The sequence below is a fragment of the Rhinopithecus roxellana genome, chromosome 16 (assembly GCF_007565055.1).
Source record: "Rhinopithecus roxellana isolate Shanxi Qingling chromosome 16, ASM756505v1, whole genome shotgun sequence".
Taxonomy (NCBI): Eukaryota; Metazoa; Chordata; class Mammalia; order Primates; family Cercopithecidae; genus Rhinopithecus; species Rhinopithecus roxellana.
The window spans coordinates 36,670,968-36,691,211 of NC_044564.1; the positions used below are offsets into that span (position 1 = coordinate 36,670,968).

The window sequence follows — 20,244 nt, forward strand, 5'->3', positions numbered from 1 at the left end:
GGGCAAGCACTAAGGAGCAGGAGGGGCCTGGGAGGGTGGTGCGGGCTGGAGGAGGAGCAGATGACTTTTATTGGGTTTGGTTTTATGTTGCCAAGCTTGATTTGGGGAATGGGAGTTGACAGACAGAAAAGCCAGGATTAGGAACCATTTAGAGGGACAGTGGGCTGGGGAGAGGGAGGGTCCAGCATGGACACCCAGGCCTGAGCAGAGAGAAGGGGTCAAGGGGCACTGTGGTCATCACAGGGTCTGCCATGGGGCCCTGAGGGTAAGTGGCAGCAGGAGCCAGGTCTGTGGCAGCACAAGGGCTGCGCAGGGCCCAGGCAGGCCAGCAGCCCTCAGAGGCTTGGGTGGAGAGCGGGTGTGAGGAGCCAACGCGGGGTCAGGAAGAGGGGTGAGCCTCATGACTTCGTCGATCCAGTTGGCGAAGTAGGTGACCCTGGTGAAGATGCTGGGGTAGGCAGGATGCCAGCAGTCCAGGCCCCAGCTGGCCAGCCCAACCAGGACCCAGGCACTGGGGAGGTAGCAGACTAGAGGCCCCCCGGAATCACCCTGGGGACAAAGAAAGAAGAGTTAGCTTTGGGGGCTGAGTGTGTCTGAGACACCCGGTGGCACCGTCGGACGCTCTGCCTCCGCTCTCTGAGTCAGGGTCCCGCTGCAGACCCACCAGATAGAAATCTCCAGGCATCAAGCTCCTAAGCTGACCCTCAGGACAATCACGGATCTGAATCTATCACATGTGAAACCACCCTCCACCCTCTACACCCGCAACAACACACTGCTTGAAGCCTAGAGGGGACAGCTGTATGTACAGGGCCTGAGAGGGGCCGAGTCTGCTAGCAAAGCGCAGCCAGCTGAAAGCTCTGCGCAGAGCACAGCTCTTGTGCACCCTAAGCTGCAGCAGAACATCCCCTCCGGGGGCCCCTTCCTTTTTTTGTTCATTTGGGCCTTTGGTTTTCTCTCAACCTTTTGGTAAAGTATCTTTAGAAAGTGCCCATGCCCAGGCCCCGTGGAGACAGTCCACATCACTAGGGAAGCAGGCAGCGGTCTCCAGAAAGTTGCTGGGAGTTACTGGAGTCCTGAAATGCTGTCAGGGTGGGATCATGCAGTTGAAAGCCCCCTATATCATGGGCCAAAAAGTGAGACCCAAAGAAAGGGTCTCATCCAGGCATGGTAGTTCACGCCTGTAATCCCAGCACTTTGGGAGGCCGAGACAGGCGGATCACAAGGTCAAGAAATGGAGACCATCCTGGCCAACATGGTGAAACCCCATCTCTACTAAAAATACAAAAAGTAGCTGGGCGTGGTGGCATGTGCCTGTACTCCCAGCTACTCGGGAGGCTGAGGCAGGAGAATCGCTTGAACCCAGGAGGCAGAGGTTCCAGTGAGCCAAGAACATGCCACGACACTCCAGCCTGGCAACAGAGCAAGACTCTATCAAGACAGACAGACAGAAAGAAAGAAAGAAAGAAAGAAAGAAAGAAAGAAAGAAAGAGAAAGAAGGGAGGGAGGGAGGGAGAGAGAGAGAAAGAAAGAAAGAGAGAAGGGAGGGAGTGAGGGAAGGAAAGAAAGAAAAAAGAGAGAAAGAAGGAAAGAAAGAAGAAAGAAAGAAAGAAAGAAAGAAAGAAAGAAAAGAAATAAGAGAAAGGAGGGAGGGAGTGAGGGAGGTAGTGGAGTGAGGGAAAGAAAGAAGTGAAGGAAGGAAGGAAGGACGGAAGTAATTAAGGAATTAAGTCATGCAATAAAGAAGACGTCCTTCCAGAAAGAGAGAGAGAAAGAGAGAAAGAAAGAAAAAAGAAGAAGGAAGAAAAAAGAAGAAAAGAAAAAGGGGAAGGGGAAGGGGAAGGGGAAGGGGAAAGGGTCTCATCTTCAGGGTGGTGGGAGGCAGGGCCCACAGCCGGCTCTTCCACCCATTAGTCCAGTGTGCATCTGGGGCAGCCAGTGCGGGCACTGCTCTTGGGAAACACGGGGAAAAGACAAACCCCCTCCCCACGGTGCTTAGATAAATAAGCCAACTGACCCTATGGAAGTGGGAGGACATTTCATATCCATGGATCACAAAAAGCTTTCCTGAGCTTACACTGAAAATAGGAAACAGAACCCACCTCTGTGAGGTCCAGAAGAGAGGGCCCAGCTGGTACAAACCAGGAGAGGATGGGGCAAACCTTGCAGTAGGGAGCGAGTGGGCAGAGGGAGGTCCCAGAGCCGCAGAGAGGCAGCTTGGAGAACTGTGTGTTGGAGGGTGGGGGACACAGCACCTGTTTAAACCATCAGTCTGGTGCCATGTAGAGAGAGAATAGTTGCTGAGCACCAGGTAGAGAGGAGGGACCAGGGAGGCAACTACAGGAGGGAAGAAATGGGCAGATTGGGGTGGCATTTTGAAGGAGGAGCCAAAGGACTTGTGGACTCTGGTCTCTTCTCACAACCAGGGAAATGGTGTGGAGACAAAAGGAAGAAGGCTGAGAACTCAGCTCCGGGGTCTCCAGCACTGAGAGGCCGGGAGGCCCAGCCCCTCTCAGGCCCTGTACATACAGCTGTCCCCTCTAGGCTTCAAGCAGTGTGTTGTCCCAGGGGTAGAGGGCAGAGGGTGGGTCCACATGTAATAGATTCAGATCCATAATTGTCCACTCTGAGGGTCCGTTCAGGAGCTTGATGCCTGGAGATTTCTATCTGGTGGGTCTGCAGCGGGACCCTGACTCAGAGAGCAGAGGCACAGAGCGTCCGACCGTGCCACCTGGTGTCTCAGACACACTCAGCCCCCACCCCCAAAGCTAACTCCTCTTTCTTTGGCCTCAGGGTGATGCCGGGGGGCCTCCAGTCTGCTATCTCCCCAGAGGCAGCTGGTAGCAAAAAGTGGGAGTGGAGCGGCTGGGGCCTGGCAGCAGGAACTGAGTGCAAGACACACTGATGTGTCAAGGGAGCAGTGACTCTGGCAAGGCAGAGGCTGTGGACAAGGTGGCTCTGGTGGCATGAGAGGGACTAGCCTGGATTGGGTGATTCAGTGCAGTCAGCCCTGGGAGGAGTCTTCAGGGAAGAAAGGTGGAGAAATGGGCAGTAGCTGGAGGAGATTTTTGCCTTGCCTTGACGTGGGAGGCATGAGAGGGAGAGCAGGGGAGACAGGAGCAGGGGAAAGGACCCAGTGACCCAGTGCTCAAGGATGGGCTGGCCCAGGGTGAGCCATCAGGGCAAGGGGGAGAGACTAGACAGATCGGGGTGGGCAGATGTGGGGCCAAGAGGAGCGAGCTTCTCATTGCTTCATCTTCTCAGTTTGACGAGAAGCAAGACAGCACACTGACAGGGAGGGGCCTGGGCTGGGGGAGTGGAGGTCAGGGGAGAGGGAAGGGGTGACATGGGGCCGTCACTAAAGAATGCTCCCATACACATCCACATTCTCATCCCTGGAACCTGTGACTGTGTTATCTTACATGGCATAGGGGACTTTGCAACTGGAGTGAAGACTCTTGAGATGGGAGATTATTCTGGAGTGTCTCAAAAGGCCCAACATCATCACAAAGTTCTTTATAAGGGAAGGCAGGAGGCAGGAGGGTCAGAGTCAGAGGAGGAGATATGACAACAGACACAGAGGTCACACTGACAGCTTTGAAGATGGAGAAAGAGACCACGAGCCCAGGAGTGCGGGCGGCCTCTAGAAGTTGGAAAAGGAAATTGAATCTCCTCTAGAGCCTCCAGAAGACACCTTGATTTTAGACTTTTGACCTCTAGAACTGCAAGACAATAGACATCTGTGGTCTCAGCTGCCCACTTGGTGATGAATTGCTCCTGCAGCCCTGTCAAATTCATGCCCGGGGTCTTCTTGGCAGTGGAAAGTGACTTCGCTGTCTCAGATCCGCCCTCAGTGCTTCCCTCCTTGGAGTACCCACCCAGCTTGTTTGAGGGCAAGAGGAGGCCTGGTCCTCCAGGCAATGGTCCCTGGCTACTCCAGGCCTCAGCGATCCATGCAGGTGAACCACCTGCTTGCCAACATCACGCTTGATTCTGGGCCAGTCTGGGAAAGACAGGAAGGACTCCAAGGGTCTCCTGGCCCTGACCCCTGGGAGCTCTGAGTAGGCAGAGGAAGTCCCAACATTAATGACTACTGTGGAGACAGAGGAAGCCACGTGTAACTGGTGGGCCTGGTGGTGAATTCCACATTGAGTGAAAGGGTAGGTCTAAGATAGGCCCAGAAGAATGAGTGCAACTCAGATAGAGGAAAACAGGCAAGGCCAAGAACATGCAAGCCAACACTTATTAAGCACCTGCTTAATGCCAGGCATGGTGCTACATTTTCTACAGGAAGCTTATGAAGTGGAGGCTGTTAGCAAGCCCACTGCACAGGTGAGAAAACTTGGCTAAGGTCACAGCACATGCAAGTGACAGAGTGAAGACTGCAACCAGCTCTGTCCTGCCCACAGTCTGAGCACTGAGTCACCCTTCAGCTCTGTCTCTCCTCAAAGCTGTTTTTGCGTGCTCCATGCAGGAAAGAGAAGAGAGCCACGGGGTGGAGGCAGGGACCACAGCAGATGACTCAGCAGGAGATGAATCCAGATGGAATCTCACAGACAGGCAGTGGTGGCTGAAAGGCTCAGGAGATGTCCACCTCAGTGGTGTCTTCGGCCTGGGCAAGGAACTAGAGGAGGGGCAGGGCTGAGGGCACTGTGGGATGTCCAGCAGGCAGGCAAAGTGTGCTGGTCCTGAGGCTCCAGGGACATGGCTTTCGCAAGAGAGGCTGATGGAGAACAAGGCTGGGAGGGAGCTGCACTAAGGACTTGTTGGCTGAACTCCACCAGGGCTGGGCACTGGGCAAGCTCCCTGCTCCCCCTGGTGTACAGATGACTCTGTGAGGAGAAGGGGCCAGGCCACAGCCAGAAAGGAGGAACAATAAAGTATGTGGACGTGGACGGGAAACCAAGAAGCCTGGAGCTGGCTCCCGCTGGGCAGGCAGATGGGCCGAGCTCCCTCCCACTACTCAGCTAGCCTGCCTGGCGGTATCGAAAACAGTGCTGCCAATGAACCCATCCCATGGGCCAGGGGGATTCAGGGCTCAGACTAGGGGGCAGGAAAGACCTGGTGCTAGTTTTCAATCTATTGTTTTGCTAGCATTGAGGCCTTAGACAAGCATATTCATTTCCAAGGGCTTGCCATCACACACTGCCACCACCTTGGTGGCTTAGAAGCAACAGAAATGTATTCTCTCACAGTTCTGGAGGCCACAAATCTGGAGTCAGCGTGCTTCCAGGGACACACTACCTCCAAAGGCTCTAGAGGAGGACTCTCCCTTGGCTGTTCTGGCCCCTGGCAGCACAGGCACTCCTTGGCTCGTGGTGGCATCCCTGCCCTCTCCACATCTGTCCACACATGGCCATATTCTGCATGTGTGTCTCTATGGCCCCTTCCCCTCTTTTAAGGACACCAGTCATTGAATTTAGGGCCCACCCTAAATCCAGGATGGGTTCATCTTGAGATTCTTAACTAATTACATCCGTAAAGATCCTATTTCCAAATAAGATCACACTCTGAGGTTCCAAGTGGACGCTATCCTTCCAACCACCTCATGGAGGAGGCCTTGGAATCCTGACACAGCTGATGAGGACCCAGGCTCAGGAGGTGAAGAGCCTATCCCAGGTCACAGCGCAGGCACATGTGGTGAAGCAATGTCTCTCATTCCAGGGTCCCAGCGCTTTCCTGTCTGCCCCACAGTGGTGTCTATGCAAAAGCTCAGCCCACAGATGTCAGCTCAGGAGGCTACAACCTGTGGGAGAGGTTGTGGAGGCAGGGTTGGCCTTGGAGTAGTCACAAGACCTGGGACCAGGTTGTGCTGCCTCACTTAGACTAACCACTTTTCCTCCCTGGGCCTCAATTCAATGAACTTATGTACAGAATATATAAAGAGCTCCTAGAAGAAAGAGACAGACAACCCAACAGAAAAATGAGAGGAGAAAAAGGACTTGAAGGGAAACTTCATAGAAGATATCTAATAATAATAAACATACAAAAAATTTTAAGCCAAAAACCACTACACACTCACCAAAATGGCCAAAATGAGAAAAGATGAAAAGGAATAAATGGTGAAAAAAGAAGCTCTTATCCTCTGCTAGAGGGAAGGCTGTTTGCTATCCTCTGCCAAAGCTGAACACACAGACACACCTTTTTATCTAGCAACTCTACTCATGGGCTTCTATGTAATAAAATATATTCCTCTGTGCCCCAAAGACACATACAAACATGTACATAGCACAGCTACTCATAATACCTCCAACTTGGAAACTACTCACATACTTATCCAATGTAGAATTCAGTTCACACAACAGCACGCTATAGAGCAATGAGAAGGAACACACCATAACAACGTGTAATAGTATGGACGAATCTCAGAAATACACTGTTAGGACACGAAAGAGTGCTGACTGTAAATTCCACTTATAGGAAGTTCAGCATACAAGGTGTTAAAAGTGAAGGTGTTGGTTACCCTTGGGCGTTAGTGATAAGAAGGAGGCACATGGGTGCTTCTAGGGTGCTGGTAACATGTTGTGTCAGTGCAGGAAAGTTCATCAAACTATATACTTATTAATTATGTACTCTCATGTGTATATATTATGCTTTAATAAAAAGTTTAAAATGTATTTTAAAATGCTGTTTGAGGATCCTTCCAGCAGATGTTCCTGCTGGGATGGGCTGGGGAAGGGGCTAGTCTAAGGGAGACTTCTGAGGGATGGAGCCCAGGAGGACACACAGAGGAGAGGAAACAGGAAGTCCACAGGACTCCACAAAGAGAGCAGAGGCAACACAGAGACCCGTCCCAAGGGAAACTGAGGCCAAGAGAATATGCAAAGGAAGAGTGGAAATGACCTTACTCACTTTGCAGATGGACTTTCCTGTCGAGAAGTCCCCCCCACACAGCATCTCCTCATGCACAGCGTAGGTCTCGCCTTTGCCAGTTCTTTGCCCATATAAGGTATTACAGAGTGTGTTCTCAATGAGGCCCACCTTGCCCTCCTGGAGATAGAAGGGTGGTGACAGTTGCACTGCAGAGATAAGGGGGAGGTCAGTGACATGCCCTGTAGGTTAACTAAGAAAGCTGAGGCTACTCTGAGCCCCTACTCTGCCTGACTGCTAACCACAATCCCCCAAATGTAGGTTTTCTCAGAACTGCTGAGCTTTAAACGCTGCTTCACTCTGCTACCCATCCTTGATAAGCTTCTCTTCTTTTTCTCAAACCTTTGCACATAGTCATCCTATTCCTTCTACCTCTCTCATAGCAATAGATCCACCTCTTATTCTACAAGAAGCAAATCCCACCAACACATGACTCATTTATTGGGACTTAGCAATTATTCACTGACCAACTTATCCTTTCATGAACCGTCCCATCCATTCTCCCTCCATCTATCACTAACCTTTCTTCTCTACCCATCATCCCATCCACTCACTCACCCATTCCTCCATCTACCTATCTTCCCACACATGCCCATTCTTCCACTCACTTTCCACACATTTGCCCATCCATCCATCCTTTCATCCATCTCTCCATCGAGCCCTCCATCACTCACCCACCTATCCTGCTGTCCACCTATTGACACATCTATCCACTTCATCCATCCCCCCTCACCAATACTTCTATCTACACATCTATCCAAACATCCATCTACCAACTCAAATATCATCCATCCATCCATCCATCCATCCATCCATCCATCCATCCCTCCACTTATCCTTCCATCCATGCAGTAACCCATCCTTCTATCAATCCATTATCCATCCATCCATTCATCCATCCATCCACCTATTTACTAACCCAATCACTGATCTATTCACTCATCTATTCAGCTATCCTGGTGCTATATTTTACATGCTAATGATATAGATAATTTTTAGTAGAAAGTGACAGATTAAATGAAATAATAAATTTAAAAATATTTTAGATTAAGTGATATGAAGAAAATAAAACAGGGAGATGTGATAGAGGGGGTTGCCTATTTTAGCTCATATGATTAAGTAAAACCGAGAAAAAAAAAGCTGAATAGTAAATGCAAAGAAGTGATTCATGCAAAGATGAGAATGACAAGCAAGCTAAGAAAAAAAAGAAAAAAAAAAAAAACCTCAGCTAAAGGCCCGAGATAGAAATAGCCTTGAGATATTCAAGGAGTACCCAGGAGGCCCAAGAGGATGGGGTGGGGTATGTGAAGGCTGCAGTAAAAGATGGGGTATGTAATGGCTGCAGTAAAAAATGAAGAATGGAAAGGGTGCATTGGAAGGTGGGATATGTCATTGACTGCAGCAGGAGATGGGGTATGTGAAGGGTGCAGTTGAGATGGGGGGTGTGAAGGGTGCAGTTGAGATGGGGGATGTGAAGGGCACAGTGGGAAGTGGGGGATGTGAAGGGTGCAGTTGAGATGGGGGATGTGAAGGGCGCAGTGGGAAGTGGGGGATGTGAAGGGCGCAGTGGGAGGTGGGGGACGTGAAGGGTGCAGTGGGAGGTGGGGGATGTGAAGGGTGCTGGGATTGCAGGCGTGAGCCACCCGGCCTGGCCGGGTGTCTGCATTTCGTTCTAGGCACAAATGAGAAGTTACTGTAGAGTATTGAACAGGGAAGTGACATGACTAATATTTAAAGTAACACTCTGACATCCACGTGGAGCCTAAAGTGGGGGCACAGAAGAATGGAAGCTGGGTGACCAGTTCTGAAGCTACAGGCAAGAAATGCTGGTCTATCAGTGTCATGCAGCACAGTGGTACCAGCCCAGGAGTGCCAGTTGGGATATTAAAACAAGTATATGTTGCCTCTACCCTGAAGTCATAACCAGTTGTGTGTGTGAATGCTGGGAGCCAGCCAGCAAATGATCAGGGAAAGCCCCCTCCATCTAGTAGTCAAAGGTCATGGATGCTGGCAGAGCCCCGCTCAGTGAAGACATGTTCTATCAAAAATACATACAGCACCTCTGTTGAGAAATACTAACCCTACACATAATTAAACATATGTTCTTCCTTTTTCCCTTAACATCATACCATAAGCATTTCCCTAAACTATAAACACTCCTTTCTTCAATAAATGCTCTTGTGTATAAGTCTTTGCCTACATTTCTTTTCTACCCATCTAACAGTGAAAACACACATGACTCTCTCCTCTGTTATTCAGTCACATAACAAGACTGTGAAGTAGATGAATGGCCCAGGTTAGGATAAGAGCAAAGTGAGGTTTAGAGATGGTCAACAGTTCTACGTCGCAATCATTCTAACGGGATCACGCAGCCTCAGAGTGCAGAGCCACCACGTTTTCTCTCCACTCTTCCCAAGCACTTTCCCAAGCAAGGGACGATCCAAGTGTTTGGTGGTGACCTAGAATGGGCCAGCTCCCAAGCATGTCTTTGGAGTTCAGTCGAGTCATCTCAGACCCATGACTGGTTAAAACCTTAAAAGAGTGGCTCACACCTGTAATCCCAGCACTTTGGGAGGCCAAGGCGGGCAGATCACCTGAGATCTGGAGTTCAAGACCAGCCTGACCAACATAGAGAACCCCCATCTCTACTAAAAAGACAAAATTAGCCAGGCTTGGTGGTGTATGCCTGTAATGCCAGCTACTCGAGAGGCTGAGGCAGGAGAATTGCTTGAACCGGGGAGGAGGAGGTTGCAGTGAGCCGAGATCATGCCACTGTACTCCAGCCTAGGCAACGAAGTGAGACTCCATCTCAATAAATAAATAAATAAATAAATAAATAAATAAATAAATAAATAAATAAATAAAACCTTAAGATGAAGAACCACGAAGACTCAAAGAACCCAGATTCTGGATTCTCAAAAGTGTAAGATTCCCAGACTTTCAGAGCCTGGGACTCAAAGCTATGGGATCACACTTTCAGAACCAGAAGGGCCCCGGCGTGGTGGTCCTCACCTTACCGGTCATGGAAATGAGGCACAGAGGGCCAAGTCCAGTGGCTTCCTCTTTGCCTGGCTAAGCCATCCTTCCTTCTTCCTCTCTGCCTCCCTCTCCCTCCCCTCCCTCATCCTCCCGCCTCTCCCACACCCCCTCACGGTCTTCGGTGAGCATTCCCCAGCCGGTTATCCAACAGGACACGTTACTGGGCAGCTGCATGTCCTGGGATGGGAGGCAGACAGGGACAACGTAGGAAGTGAAGTTCACAGGCAGGTGCAGCTGCAACATGGCGATGTCACTCCCAAAGGGGTGGAGCTTCTCAAAGTCTGGATGGGTGATGATCTGGTGCACAGACATCTTCTGGGTGTGCTGGGTTTGACGATACAGTTGGGTGTTTCCCAACAGAACCTGATAGTTCTCCAGGGCCTGGGATTTGCTGGAGGAGGAAGGGCCCATTTTTACCATCCTCTGGGAGTGCGGGGCAGCACTCTCTTCTTACATCCATGTGTAACTGCCCACACACCTCTGGGTCCTTCTCCCCTGACACCATTCCAGGTAGCTTTGTATCCCCGTTTCAGGAGCTCTTCTTTTTTTGAGGCTAATGGATATTCTACTCACAACCTCAGGACATGTGGCCTCCCCAGCACACCCTTGAATCAGAGGAGCAGAGAATCCCAGTGCCAGAAAAGTCCTTGGCAGAGTCATCACATTGAGCCCTTTTATTTTACACAAGAGGAGCTCTGGCTTAATTCTGGCTCCAGCCTGACCCTTCCGAAGGCGACCTATGACCCGCTTCCTGGCCTAACCACCTTTCCTGCCCTCCCCAAGGGTGTCTTCCCCACTGTTGTAAGCACTCCTAAAGGATTTGTTCAATGTCCAGATGAGTGCATGAAACTGATGCTCTCCTTGTTCCTGAACACAAGTGATGAAACTTCTGACCTTTGTGACTTTGTTCACATGGGTCAGCCACCAGGAAAGCCCTCACGACACTCCCCATGCCAAAGCCTCCCCTTCTGGCAAGTGCCTGCAGCTCCTCGTCCTCCCTCAAGACTGCAGCATCTCTCTGGATGCCCCGGCCTCACGTCAGCTCTTCTCACTCACTGTGGGCTTTCTCTCCTGCATCCTGCTTGTTGGAGCTTGTGCCTTGCCTTCCCATAGAGGCACCTTCACTTGGGGTCTTGCCACACCCTGTGCCATAGAGGGTCTTGGGTGGTGTGACACACAGGAGATGCTCACAGCGCCCAGTTGGAGTCTCAAAGCCACTAAGTGCCCAAGCTGACTCCATACCTGGACTGTGATGCCTTCCTCTCCCTCTGGGTCCCTCCATGACTGTTGAGAAGCTGGGCACAGTCAGGTTCAGGAGGGTCAGAGGAGTTGCACCCCTGACTGTCCACGTCATTCTCCAGGGTCAGGGGGCCCCACTCTTCCCACCCATGCATGCAGTCTTGCACAGCTCCTTCCAGGCATACAGTTTTACAGAAAAAAAAGCATTGCCTGGCTGCTGGCTACATGCAGAGTCCCCAGTCCCTGCCTGGAGTCTGACTCACAAGAGCATGGTAGACACTGAAGAGGCAGTCAGCACAGACACTGCCAATGCTCTCAGGCATGTCTGGATTGAACAGACAGACATAGGGGCCAGGGAACTCCCTGTCAGAGTTGAGGATGAAGGATGAGGAGGATCTGGGCAGATGGAGGGACAGTGGGTGGAGAGTGGGGAGGACAGTCCTGGTGGAGGGGACTGCAGGTCAAAGGCAGGCACTGCATCAGTTTGGTGGCAGCAGACTTGCCCAGAGCAAAGCCCAGAGGAGAAAGGCATAACCCCCCAGCCTGCTAACACTTGTCCCTTGCATCTTCCTCCCCATCAGCCCCTCTGCTGGGGCCCAGGGAAGGAGGACTCACTTGAGAAAGCAGTGGGCTGTCGACACCAGCCAGCGGGAGTCGATGAGGACAGCTCCACAGAGGTGTGAGCCCTGGTAGAGAAGGCTGGCCTGCCATGGCCACTGACCAGCCGCTGCGTCCCGGCCACCGTAGATCTTCCCCATCACCTTAGGCTTCCCACACACTGTGGAGACACCCCGGTCCACCTGTTAGAGACACTAGTGGTGCCCATGAATGCCACCCCAGTGAGGCCTCTGCTGTCCTCACAGATGGGAAAACCAAGGCCAAAGAATAGGTGACCTGGCCAAAATGACTGAGGGCTTCCCCAGCGTCTGCCTTCTATGGCCACTACCAGGACCAGATGAGAGTACAACTGAGCAGGCTCTGTGGGAATGAGGGCCCATGGGTCTGGCAGGCAGGGCAAGGCTGACCCAGGGTGGCCACAGCAGCTCATCCGGACCTGCCAAGGACTGGTGGACTGGAATCCAGCCCTGGGACTTTATTTCCCTCCATGAGAACACCTGTATGCCTACTTTGCAGATCAAAGAACTGAAGGTCTCAGGGGTGTCCAAGTGGCTGTGCCCCCTGCATCTCACCCCAGTATCCCAGGGAGAGAGATTCTCAGGCAGCAGTCTGTTGTGCTGTGTGACTTGGGGAAACTTGCTCCCCCTCTCTGATTCCTGATTTTAGAAGGTGAGGGGATGTGGCTGATGTGGACAACCTTGGTTCTGAGACTCACACCTGGGAGGGAGAGCTGTGGGCCTGGACCCCTGAGACCCAGCGTCCTCATCCCTGGCCTACGCTTCCAGGCCTCAAGAAGGGGACATGAGACCCCAGGGCCCACCCTAATCCTGGTGCCCAGCAGCAGTCCTGGTGCTGTCTCCCTCCACCCAGCCCCCGCACCAGGCCCTGGTGCCCCGTCCAGTTCCGTGGGCCCCACACTCAGTCCTGGGACCGAGAGCGGGCAGCCTGGCCCACCTTGCTTGATGTCATTTCTGGAGCCACCTGGTTGGGAGGGGAGGGGAGCCAGGCAACGGATTCGGTTGACTTCGGGCTCTGGCACCAGGCCCAGAGCCCCGCCCTCCCCCCCACCGCCTCCGGCCTGCGGTTCCCCCATCTCTCCGTGACGCCCGCCTCTCCCGGACACTCCTCACCCCACCCGGTCTTGCCGAGCCCTCGACCCCTGTCCCCGTGGCCCAGTGGCCCCCTCGAATGCCCCCTGCCCCCTGCCCCCTGCCTCCGAGGCCGGCTCGGCCCCACACCCTCTGCTTCAAACGGACCTTGGGCTCTGACTGCGGGCTCCCGGCCCTGCTGCGCCCCCAAGCTCTCTGTGGCCGCCCCGGAGCTCTCTCTGGTCTCCCCCGGAGCCTGTGAGGGGCTGGGGGCGCGGGACTGTGGGGCACGGGCGGCCTCTGGGCTCAGGAGCAGCAGCGGCAGCAGAGACCAGAGCAGGGGCCCCGGCTGGGCTCTGGTCCGCGTTGACCCCACACCCATCGCCTGACGCAAGGACAGAAGGAAGGGGAACGGGAGCCGACCCTGACCCCCGAAACAGGCGGTGACTCCGGGCCCTGACTCCTGGGAAACAGGTCCTGACCTCGCCCTGACCCCAGCCCCAGACTGGCGCTGAACCCAGTCCCTAACCCCGTCCCAAGACAGCCCCTGACCCCTCCCTGACCCGCCCCACGTCCGACCCCTGACACCCAGGAAGCAGTCTTTTGCCAAAGAATTCCTTAGGCAGCGGCAGGTCCCAGAACAAACGAGAGGGTGAAAGCTGCCGGGAGCTTGTCCTTCTCTCCACTACGGAGACCACTCACAGTCTCCAAAATGCATCTCCTTTCTGGGAACTCTTTATCTCGGCACCTTGAAAGCTGTCATCTCTCCTAGTGTTCTGGGCTCCAGTTGCCTTTTCTAGATAGGTGAGGAAGGGGTGGAGAACTGGGGCCAAGACGTGTCAAGAGTTTCCAAGGACAATTTGGGGAAAAGATGAGAGAAGGACGTGAACATCTGTCCCCAGCTGGCTCATTGACTCACCCCTGTAATCTTAGCACTTTGGGAAGCCAAGACGGGAGATTCACCTTGCAGCCAGGAGTTCAAGACCAGCCTGGGCAACATAGCAAGACCTCCCCATCTCAACTAAGAAAAAAATAAAATAAAATAAAATAAAATAAAATAAAATAAAACAAACAGCTGTCCCTAGGTGGAAGAGGCTTGGTGTTTCTCTTAGGAATACCTGTTTCCATGGAACTGTGGGGATGACACCAGTCTCCAAGTCTGAGTTGGCAGCACAGCTCCACTGCACAACCGTGCGGGTTGAGAGTAGTTTCAATGTCCACACTCCTGGAGCCGTGCTGCTCAGAAGAAATATTATCTGAGCCATATATGCAACCTTAAATTTTACAGTAACAACATTTAACTAAAAATAAATAGGTGAAATTGATTTTAATATTTTTTATTTTACCCAATATGTCAAAAAATTATTGTTTCAACATATAATGCAGATAAAAATCATCGAGATAGTTCACATTCTGTTTTCCATGGTAAGTCTCCAAAATGTGGTGTGTGTCGTGTTGTTTACTCACAGCACAGCTCAATTTGGCCTCGCGATGTTCAGGTGCACAATCATCGTGTGTGGCCCAGGGCTGCTGTCCTGGACAGCACAGGAAAAGTGAACACAAACTCCCTCCTTGCTCTTCTCCTCCCACACCTGCTAGCCTGTAAGAGGAGAAAGCAGCCCTTCCTGGGTTCAGTGTGGTAGTTCATGGTGGCTGAGACGGGCCAGAATCCCAGGGCTGCTCTGAGGGAAGGAGCTCAGTCTGGACTCTGGCCTCCTCTCTTGAAGAAATGGAGATGTGATTGGGCGTGGTGGCTCACGCCTGTAATCCCAGCACTTTGGGAGGCCGAGTTGGGAGGATCATGACGTGAGGAGATCAAGACCATCCTGGCTAACATGGTGAAACCCCGTCTCTACTAAAAAATACAAAAAATTAGCCGGCCTGGTGGTGGGCACCTGTAGTCCCAGCTACCCAGGAGGTTGAGGCAGAAGAATGGCGTGAACCTGGGAGGTGGAGCTTGCAGTGAGCCCAGATCACGCCACTGCACTCCAGCCTGGGGGAGAGAGTGAGACTCCATCTCAAAAAAAACAAAAAATTAAAAAATTTAAAAAAAGACTGTTAGGGGAGCCAGAGATCACCTCTAGCCCCCCTTTTAGTTCTCAGTGGGCTCTTCATCTGGATCTAGAAACCAAATTGACACCAGGCAGATTGGTTTTTTTTTTATATGTAACAAATCATTTTTATTTCTTTTAACCTATTATTTATTTATTTATTTTGAGACAGGGTCTCTGTTGCCTGGGCTGGCATGCAGTGGTGCAATCACAGCTCACTGCAGCTTTGATCTCCTGGACTCAAGCGGTCCTCCCACCTCAACCTCCTGAATAGCTGGGACTACAAGTACATACCACGCCCATCTAATTTTTTTCATTTTTTGTAGAGATGGGGTCCCACTGTGTTGCCCAGGTTGGTCTCGAACCCCTAAGGTTCAAGTAAGCCTCCTGTCTTGGCCTCCCACAATGTTGGGATTACAGACATGAGCCACTGCCCATCCTGACAGCGGGTAGATTAACAAAAGAAAAGTATACAAATTTCATGAGTTTTACATGAACATGAGGATCTTTACAAGAGAGTGAAGTCTGAAGAATTGGCCAAAGCAAGATGCTTTTATACTTTTTAGATAAAGAGCGATAAATTTAAGAAAAAACGACAGGACAAAGATAATCTGGCCACAGGCAGTAAATTTCCCAGGGGAGTCACTAGGAGGTATGGGGGTGTCAAACTAGTGGAAGACAAGGGTTATTCATTAAGTACATTTATTTAGGTCCATTGCGGCCTCCAATTCCCAGTCTCTGGGGATAGGGCTCTTTCTTCACCCTGGTATGGTGAGGGTGCCCCTTCCAGAGGAAGCTTTATGGCTTGTTTCGTTAAAAAGAGACATGTCAGCTCGCCCTTTCTGAAACTACAGTTTCTCCAATATTATCAACTCAAAATAATCAATATACCAATCTGACATATTTTGGGATGGCACGTCCCTCACTCCTTCATTTCCTTGGCTTGGAACTTCACTAGATGTTTTCCAACATTAAAATCTGAGTTGGTGGCTGTGGAGAGAAGAGTTGAGTCACAAGGGATCTGAAAAGGGAGACAAGAGCATCAGTTAGGAGGAGAATGGACAAACAGAATAATCTAAGGAAGTTTCCCACACTCCAGTAAGCCAGTTTCCTCTGCTGGGAGTAAGTTCATCCAATAAAATGTTTTACCCTCATTTATTTTGTGAAAAACGTCCTTTCTTTCTTTCTTTCTTTTCTTTCTTTCTTTCTTTCTTTCTTTCTTTCTCTTCTTTCTTTCTTTCTTTCTTTCTTTCTTTCTTTCTTTCTTTCTTTCTTTCTTTCTTTCTTTCACTCTCTCTCTCTCTCTCCTCTCCTCTCTCTCTCTTTCTCTCTTTTTTTTTCTCTCTCTCTCCTCGCTCTCTCCTCTCTCTCTCTCTCTTTCTTCTTTCTTTTTTGAGACAGAGTCTCGCTCTGACATCCAGGCTGGAGTATAGTGGCGCGATCTTGGCTCACTGCAAAGGCCACTTCCCAGGTTCAAGCCATTCTCCTGCCTCAGCCTCCCAAGTAGCTAGGATTACAGGAACATGCCACCACACCTGGCTAATGTTTGTATTTTTGGTAGAGACAACCTTTCACCATGTTTCCTAGGCTGGCCTCAAATGCTTGACCCCAGGTGATCTGCTCACCTCAGCCTCCCAAAGTGCTGAGATTACTCTATTTGTCCAGGACAATTTACATACAAGCAGTATTTTTTCTTTTCTTTTTTTGAAACAGGCTCTTGCTCTGCCACGGAGGCTGGAGTGCAGTGGCACACTCATGGCTCACTGCAGCCTTGACATCCTGGGCTCAAATAATCTTCCCATGTCAGCCTATCTAGTAACTGGAACTAGAGGTGCATGCATGCCACCATGCCTGGCTAACTTGTGGATTTTCTGTAGGGATGGGGTTTCATTATGTTGCCCAGGCTGGTCTCAAAATCCTGGCCTTCAGCAACCCTCCTGCCTCAGCCAATCAAAGTGCTAGGATTGCAAACATGAGCCACCATACCCGGCCAGGCTCTCAATATTGAATAGAACTTAGAATTGTGGTAATCAGTAGATTTTAAATATTCTATCCAGTACATTTGTATGGTACTACCTTATTTATTTATTTGTTTGTTTGTTTATTTATTTATTTATTTATTTATTTATTTTTTGAGACTGATTTTCACTCTTGTTGCCCAGGCTGGAGTGCAAAGGTGTGATCTCGGCTCACTGCAACCTCCACTCCCCAGGTTCAAGCGATTCTCCTGCCTCAGCCTCCTGAGTAGCTGGGATTACAGGCACGTGTCACCACGCCCAGCTAATTTTTTTATTGTTTAGTAGAGACAGGTTTTCTCCATGTTGGTCAGGCTGGTCTCAAGCTCCTGACTTCAGGTGATCTGCCTGAGTGCCACTGCATTCCAGCCTGGGCGACAAGAGCAAAACTCGGTCTCAAAAACAAAAAAAAGATAGAAAGGCCTATAGTTCACAGATAAGGTCAGAGTGGCCTTTGTGACCCTAGGTTGGGGTTTATTCTGCCAGGTTTGCCAGAGTGACATCTGTGCATCTCCATCCTCCATGTGTCTCTCTCGGTCCAGAGGGGAACAGAATGGGTTGCAAAATAACTGATAGAGGAAGCCCTTAGGTTGATTTTGGCTGTTACAGGGCTTAATTTTTTCATCTGGCCAAGTTAGTCCAGAATTTTGGTCTATCCATATGTAATTTCTGGTGTCTGCTAGGCTAACAAGGGGGGCAATGAGCATCTCCAAGTTACACAGGGCTGACTTGGGAGCCCTTTATAACATCTGGTGATTTGGCACGTGTTTGCCCCAGGACAGGCAGTGTCAGGACTGCTCACGACCTTAGCAAGAGGCTCAAGGATGGGCATCCGTGGAGTCGAACCACAGGCTTTGATTGCAGTGCCTCATTTGGATGTGACCTAAGAAAGGTGCAATATCCCTGCTTTCAATGTGGAGGGGAAATTCCTTTCCAGCGACTTTAGAAGAGCAAAGGACAGTACTTGAGGGTTTTTCGTTTGTTTGTTTTTGAGACAGAGTCTCACTCTGTTGCCCCGGCTGGAGTGCAGTGGCGTGATCTTGGCTCACTGCAACCTCTACCTCCTGGTTCAAGTGATTCTCCTGCCTCAGCCTCCCAAGAAACTGGATTACAGGCACCCACCACTATGCCTGGCTAATTTTTGTATTTTTAGTAGAGAAAGGGTTTCACCATGCTGGTCAGGCTGGTCTCAAATTCCTGACCTCTGACCTCAAGTGATCCAACTGCCTCAGCCTCCCAAAGTGCTGGGATTACAGGTGTGAGCCACTGTACCCGGCCACTTTGAGTTATTTTTAGAGGCCTGTCTTTGTTTCTGTAACAATTTAAACTGTAAGGTAAGGACTGTTGTTTTAAGGGAAAAAAAAAATGTGTAAGCTATTTTAGAAGAATTGTGGCTAGATGCAGTGGCTCACACCTGTAATCCCAACACTTTGGGAGGCTGAGGCTGGCAGATCACCTGAGGTTGGGAGTTCGAGACCAGCCTGACCAACATGGAGAAACCGCATTTCTACTAAAAATGCAAAATTAGCAGGGTGTGGTGGTGCACGCCTGTAATCCTAGCTACTCAGGAGGCTGAGGCAGAAGAATTGCTTGAACCCGGGAGGCAGAGGTTGCAGTGAGCCAAGATCGCGCCACTACATTCCACCCTGGGTAACAAGAGCGAGACCGTGTCTCAAAAAACAACAACAACAACAACAACAACAACGAATTGTGTAGGTGTTTTTATTATAATGTTTAGAGACTGACGAGCCCAACTAACTATACTACTTTGGGTTTGTCAATATATAAGGAAGAAGATTATCAGCCACAGCAGAAATTAGAAGATTTTCATGCTTGGGAATTTTAGGATCTAATGTAGAATAGAATGTTTTTGAAAAACTTGTATAAATCTTTCAACAGATGCCTTAGAGAGCGCTTTTCTTTCTGGATACATGATTCAACCTTAGACCAATTCACTTTAGGAGAGAAAGCCTCCGACATTGCCACTGGAAGGCCTTGAATGTCAGCATCCTGCAGGTCAGGAGAAGGAAGTTGGGATAATGTGGCGTGTAAGTGGGTGGAGAAGGAGAATTTATAGTGGGAGTGGATTGCGCCTTTTGCTTTAGGTCTGCTTTTTGTTTTTTAATTGTGTTAAGTGATTTTTTTTTTCTTTTGTACTTTTTCAGTAGAGATGCCATATTGGACAGGCTGGTTTCAAACTCCTGACCTCAAGCCCTCCCAAAATGCTGGGATTACTGTTGTGAGCCACTGTGCCTGGGCTGGATTTTTTTTTTTTTTTTTTAATAGTAGTGGGGTCTTTGTATTTTGCCCAGACTGGTCTCGAACTCCTAGGCTCAAGAAATCCTCCCACCTTGGCCTCCCAAAGTACTGGGATTTCAGGCATAAGCCACCGTGCCCGACCTGTTAAGGAAATTTTAAAAGCTAGCCGTAATACTTTTTTGAGTGTTTTGCTATCTGATTTTTAAGTAAATATCAATGGGCCAATTTTTCAGAATGAGAGCTCTCTAAAATTGTTGTAAAATGTAGTAGTCTTTTAAATGTAAAGAGTATATATTTTGGCCATTGACAATTAGGATCTTGGTGCTTTATTCTTTTTTTTTTTTTTGAGACAGAGTCTTGCTCTGTCACCCAGGCTGGAGTGCAGTGGCACAATCTCAGCTCACTGCAACCTCCGCCTCCCGGGTTCAAGCATTTCTTGTGCCTCAGCCTCCAAGTGGCTGGGATTACAGGCACGCGCCACCACACCTGGCTAATTTTTGTATTTTTAGTAAAGATGGTGGTTTCACCATTTTGGTTAGGCTGGTCTCAAACTCCTGGCCTCAAATGATTCACCCACCTTGGCCTCCCAAGTGCTGGAATTACAGGCACAAGCCACCATGCTTGGCCTATTGGTGATTTTTTTTTTTTTTTTTTTTTTTTTTTTAGACGGAGCCTTGCTCTGTTTCCCAGGCTGGAGTGTAGTGGCACCATCTCAGCAACCTCTGCCTCCTGGGTTCAAGCGATTCTCCTGCCTTAGCCTCCCAAGTAGCTGGGACTACAGGCACCCGCCAGCACACCTGGCTAATTTTTGCATTTTTAGTAGACAGAGTTTCACCATGTTGGTCAGGCTGGTCTTGAACTCCTGACCTTAGGTGATCCTCCCGCCTCTGCCTCCGAACGTGCTGGGATTACAGGTGTGAGCAACTATGCCCGGTCGAGGTTTGGGCTTCTAATGATCCCATCAACCAAGTATGAACATAGTCCCTGATGGGTAATTTTTTGCCCCCTTTCCTCCCACCTTTTGGAGTCCCCAGTGTTTATTGTTCCCATCTTTGTGTCCGTGTG

General features: G+C 50.2%; 1 protein-coding gene across 1 annotated transcript; it reads right to left on the minus strand.

Moving 5' to 3' along the window:
* Positions 1-172: 172 nt before the first annotated feature.
* LOC104671613 (putative serine protease 47) lies at positions 173-13,236 on the minus strand. Its single transcript, XM_030919178.1, is given in 9 exon segments — positions 173-549; positions 665-708; positions 711-731; positions 734-814; positions 7,392-7,400; positions 10,023-10,300; positions 11,764-11,948; positions 12,721-12,747; positions 13,036-13,236. Coding segments are annotated over 9 exon segments (1,158 nt in total). The 3' UTR covers positions 173-237.
* Between the last annotated feature and the right edge of the window lie 7,008 nt (positions 13,237-20,244).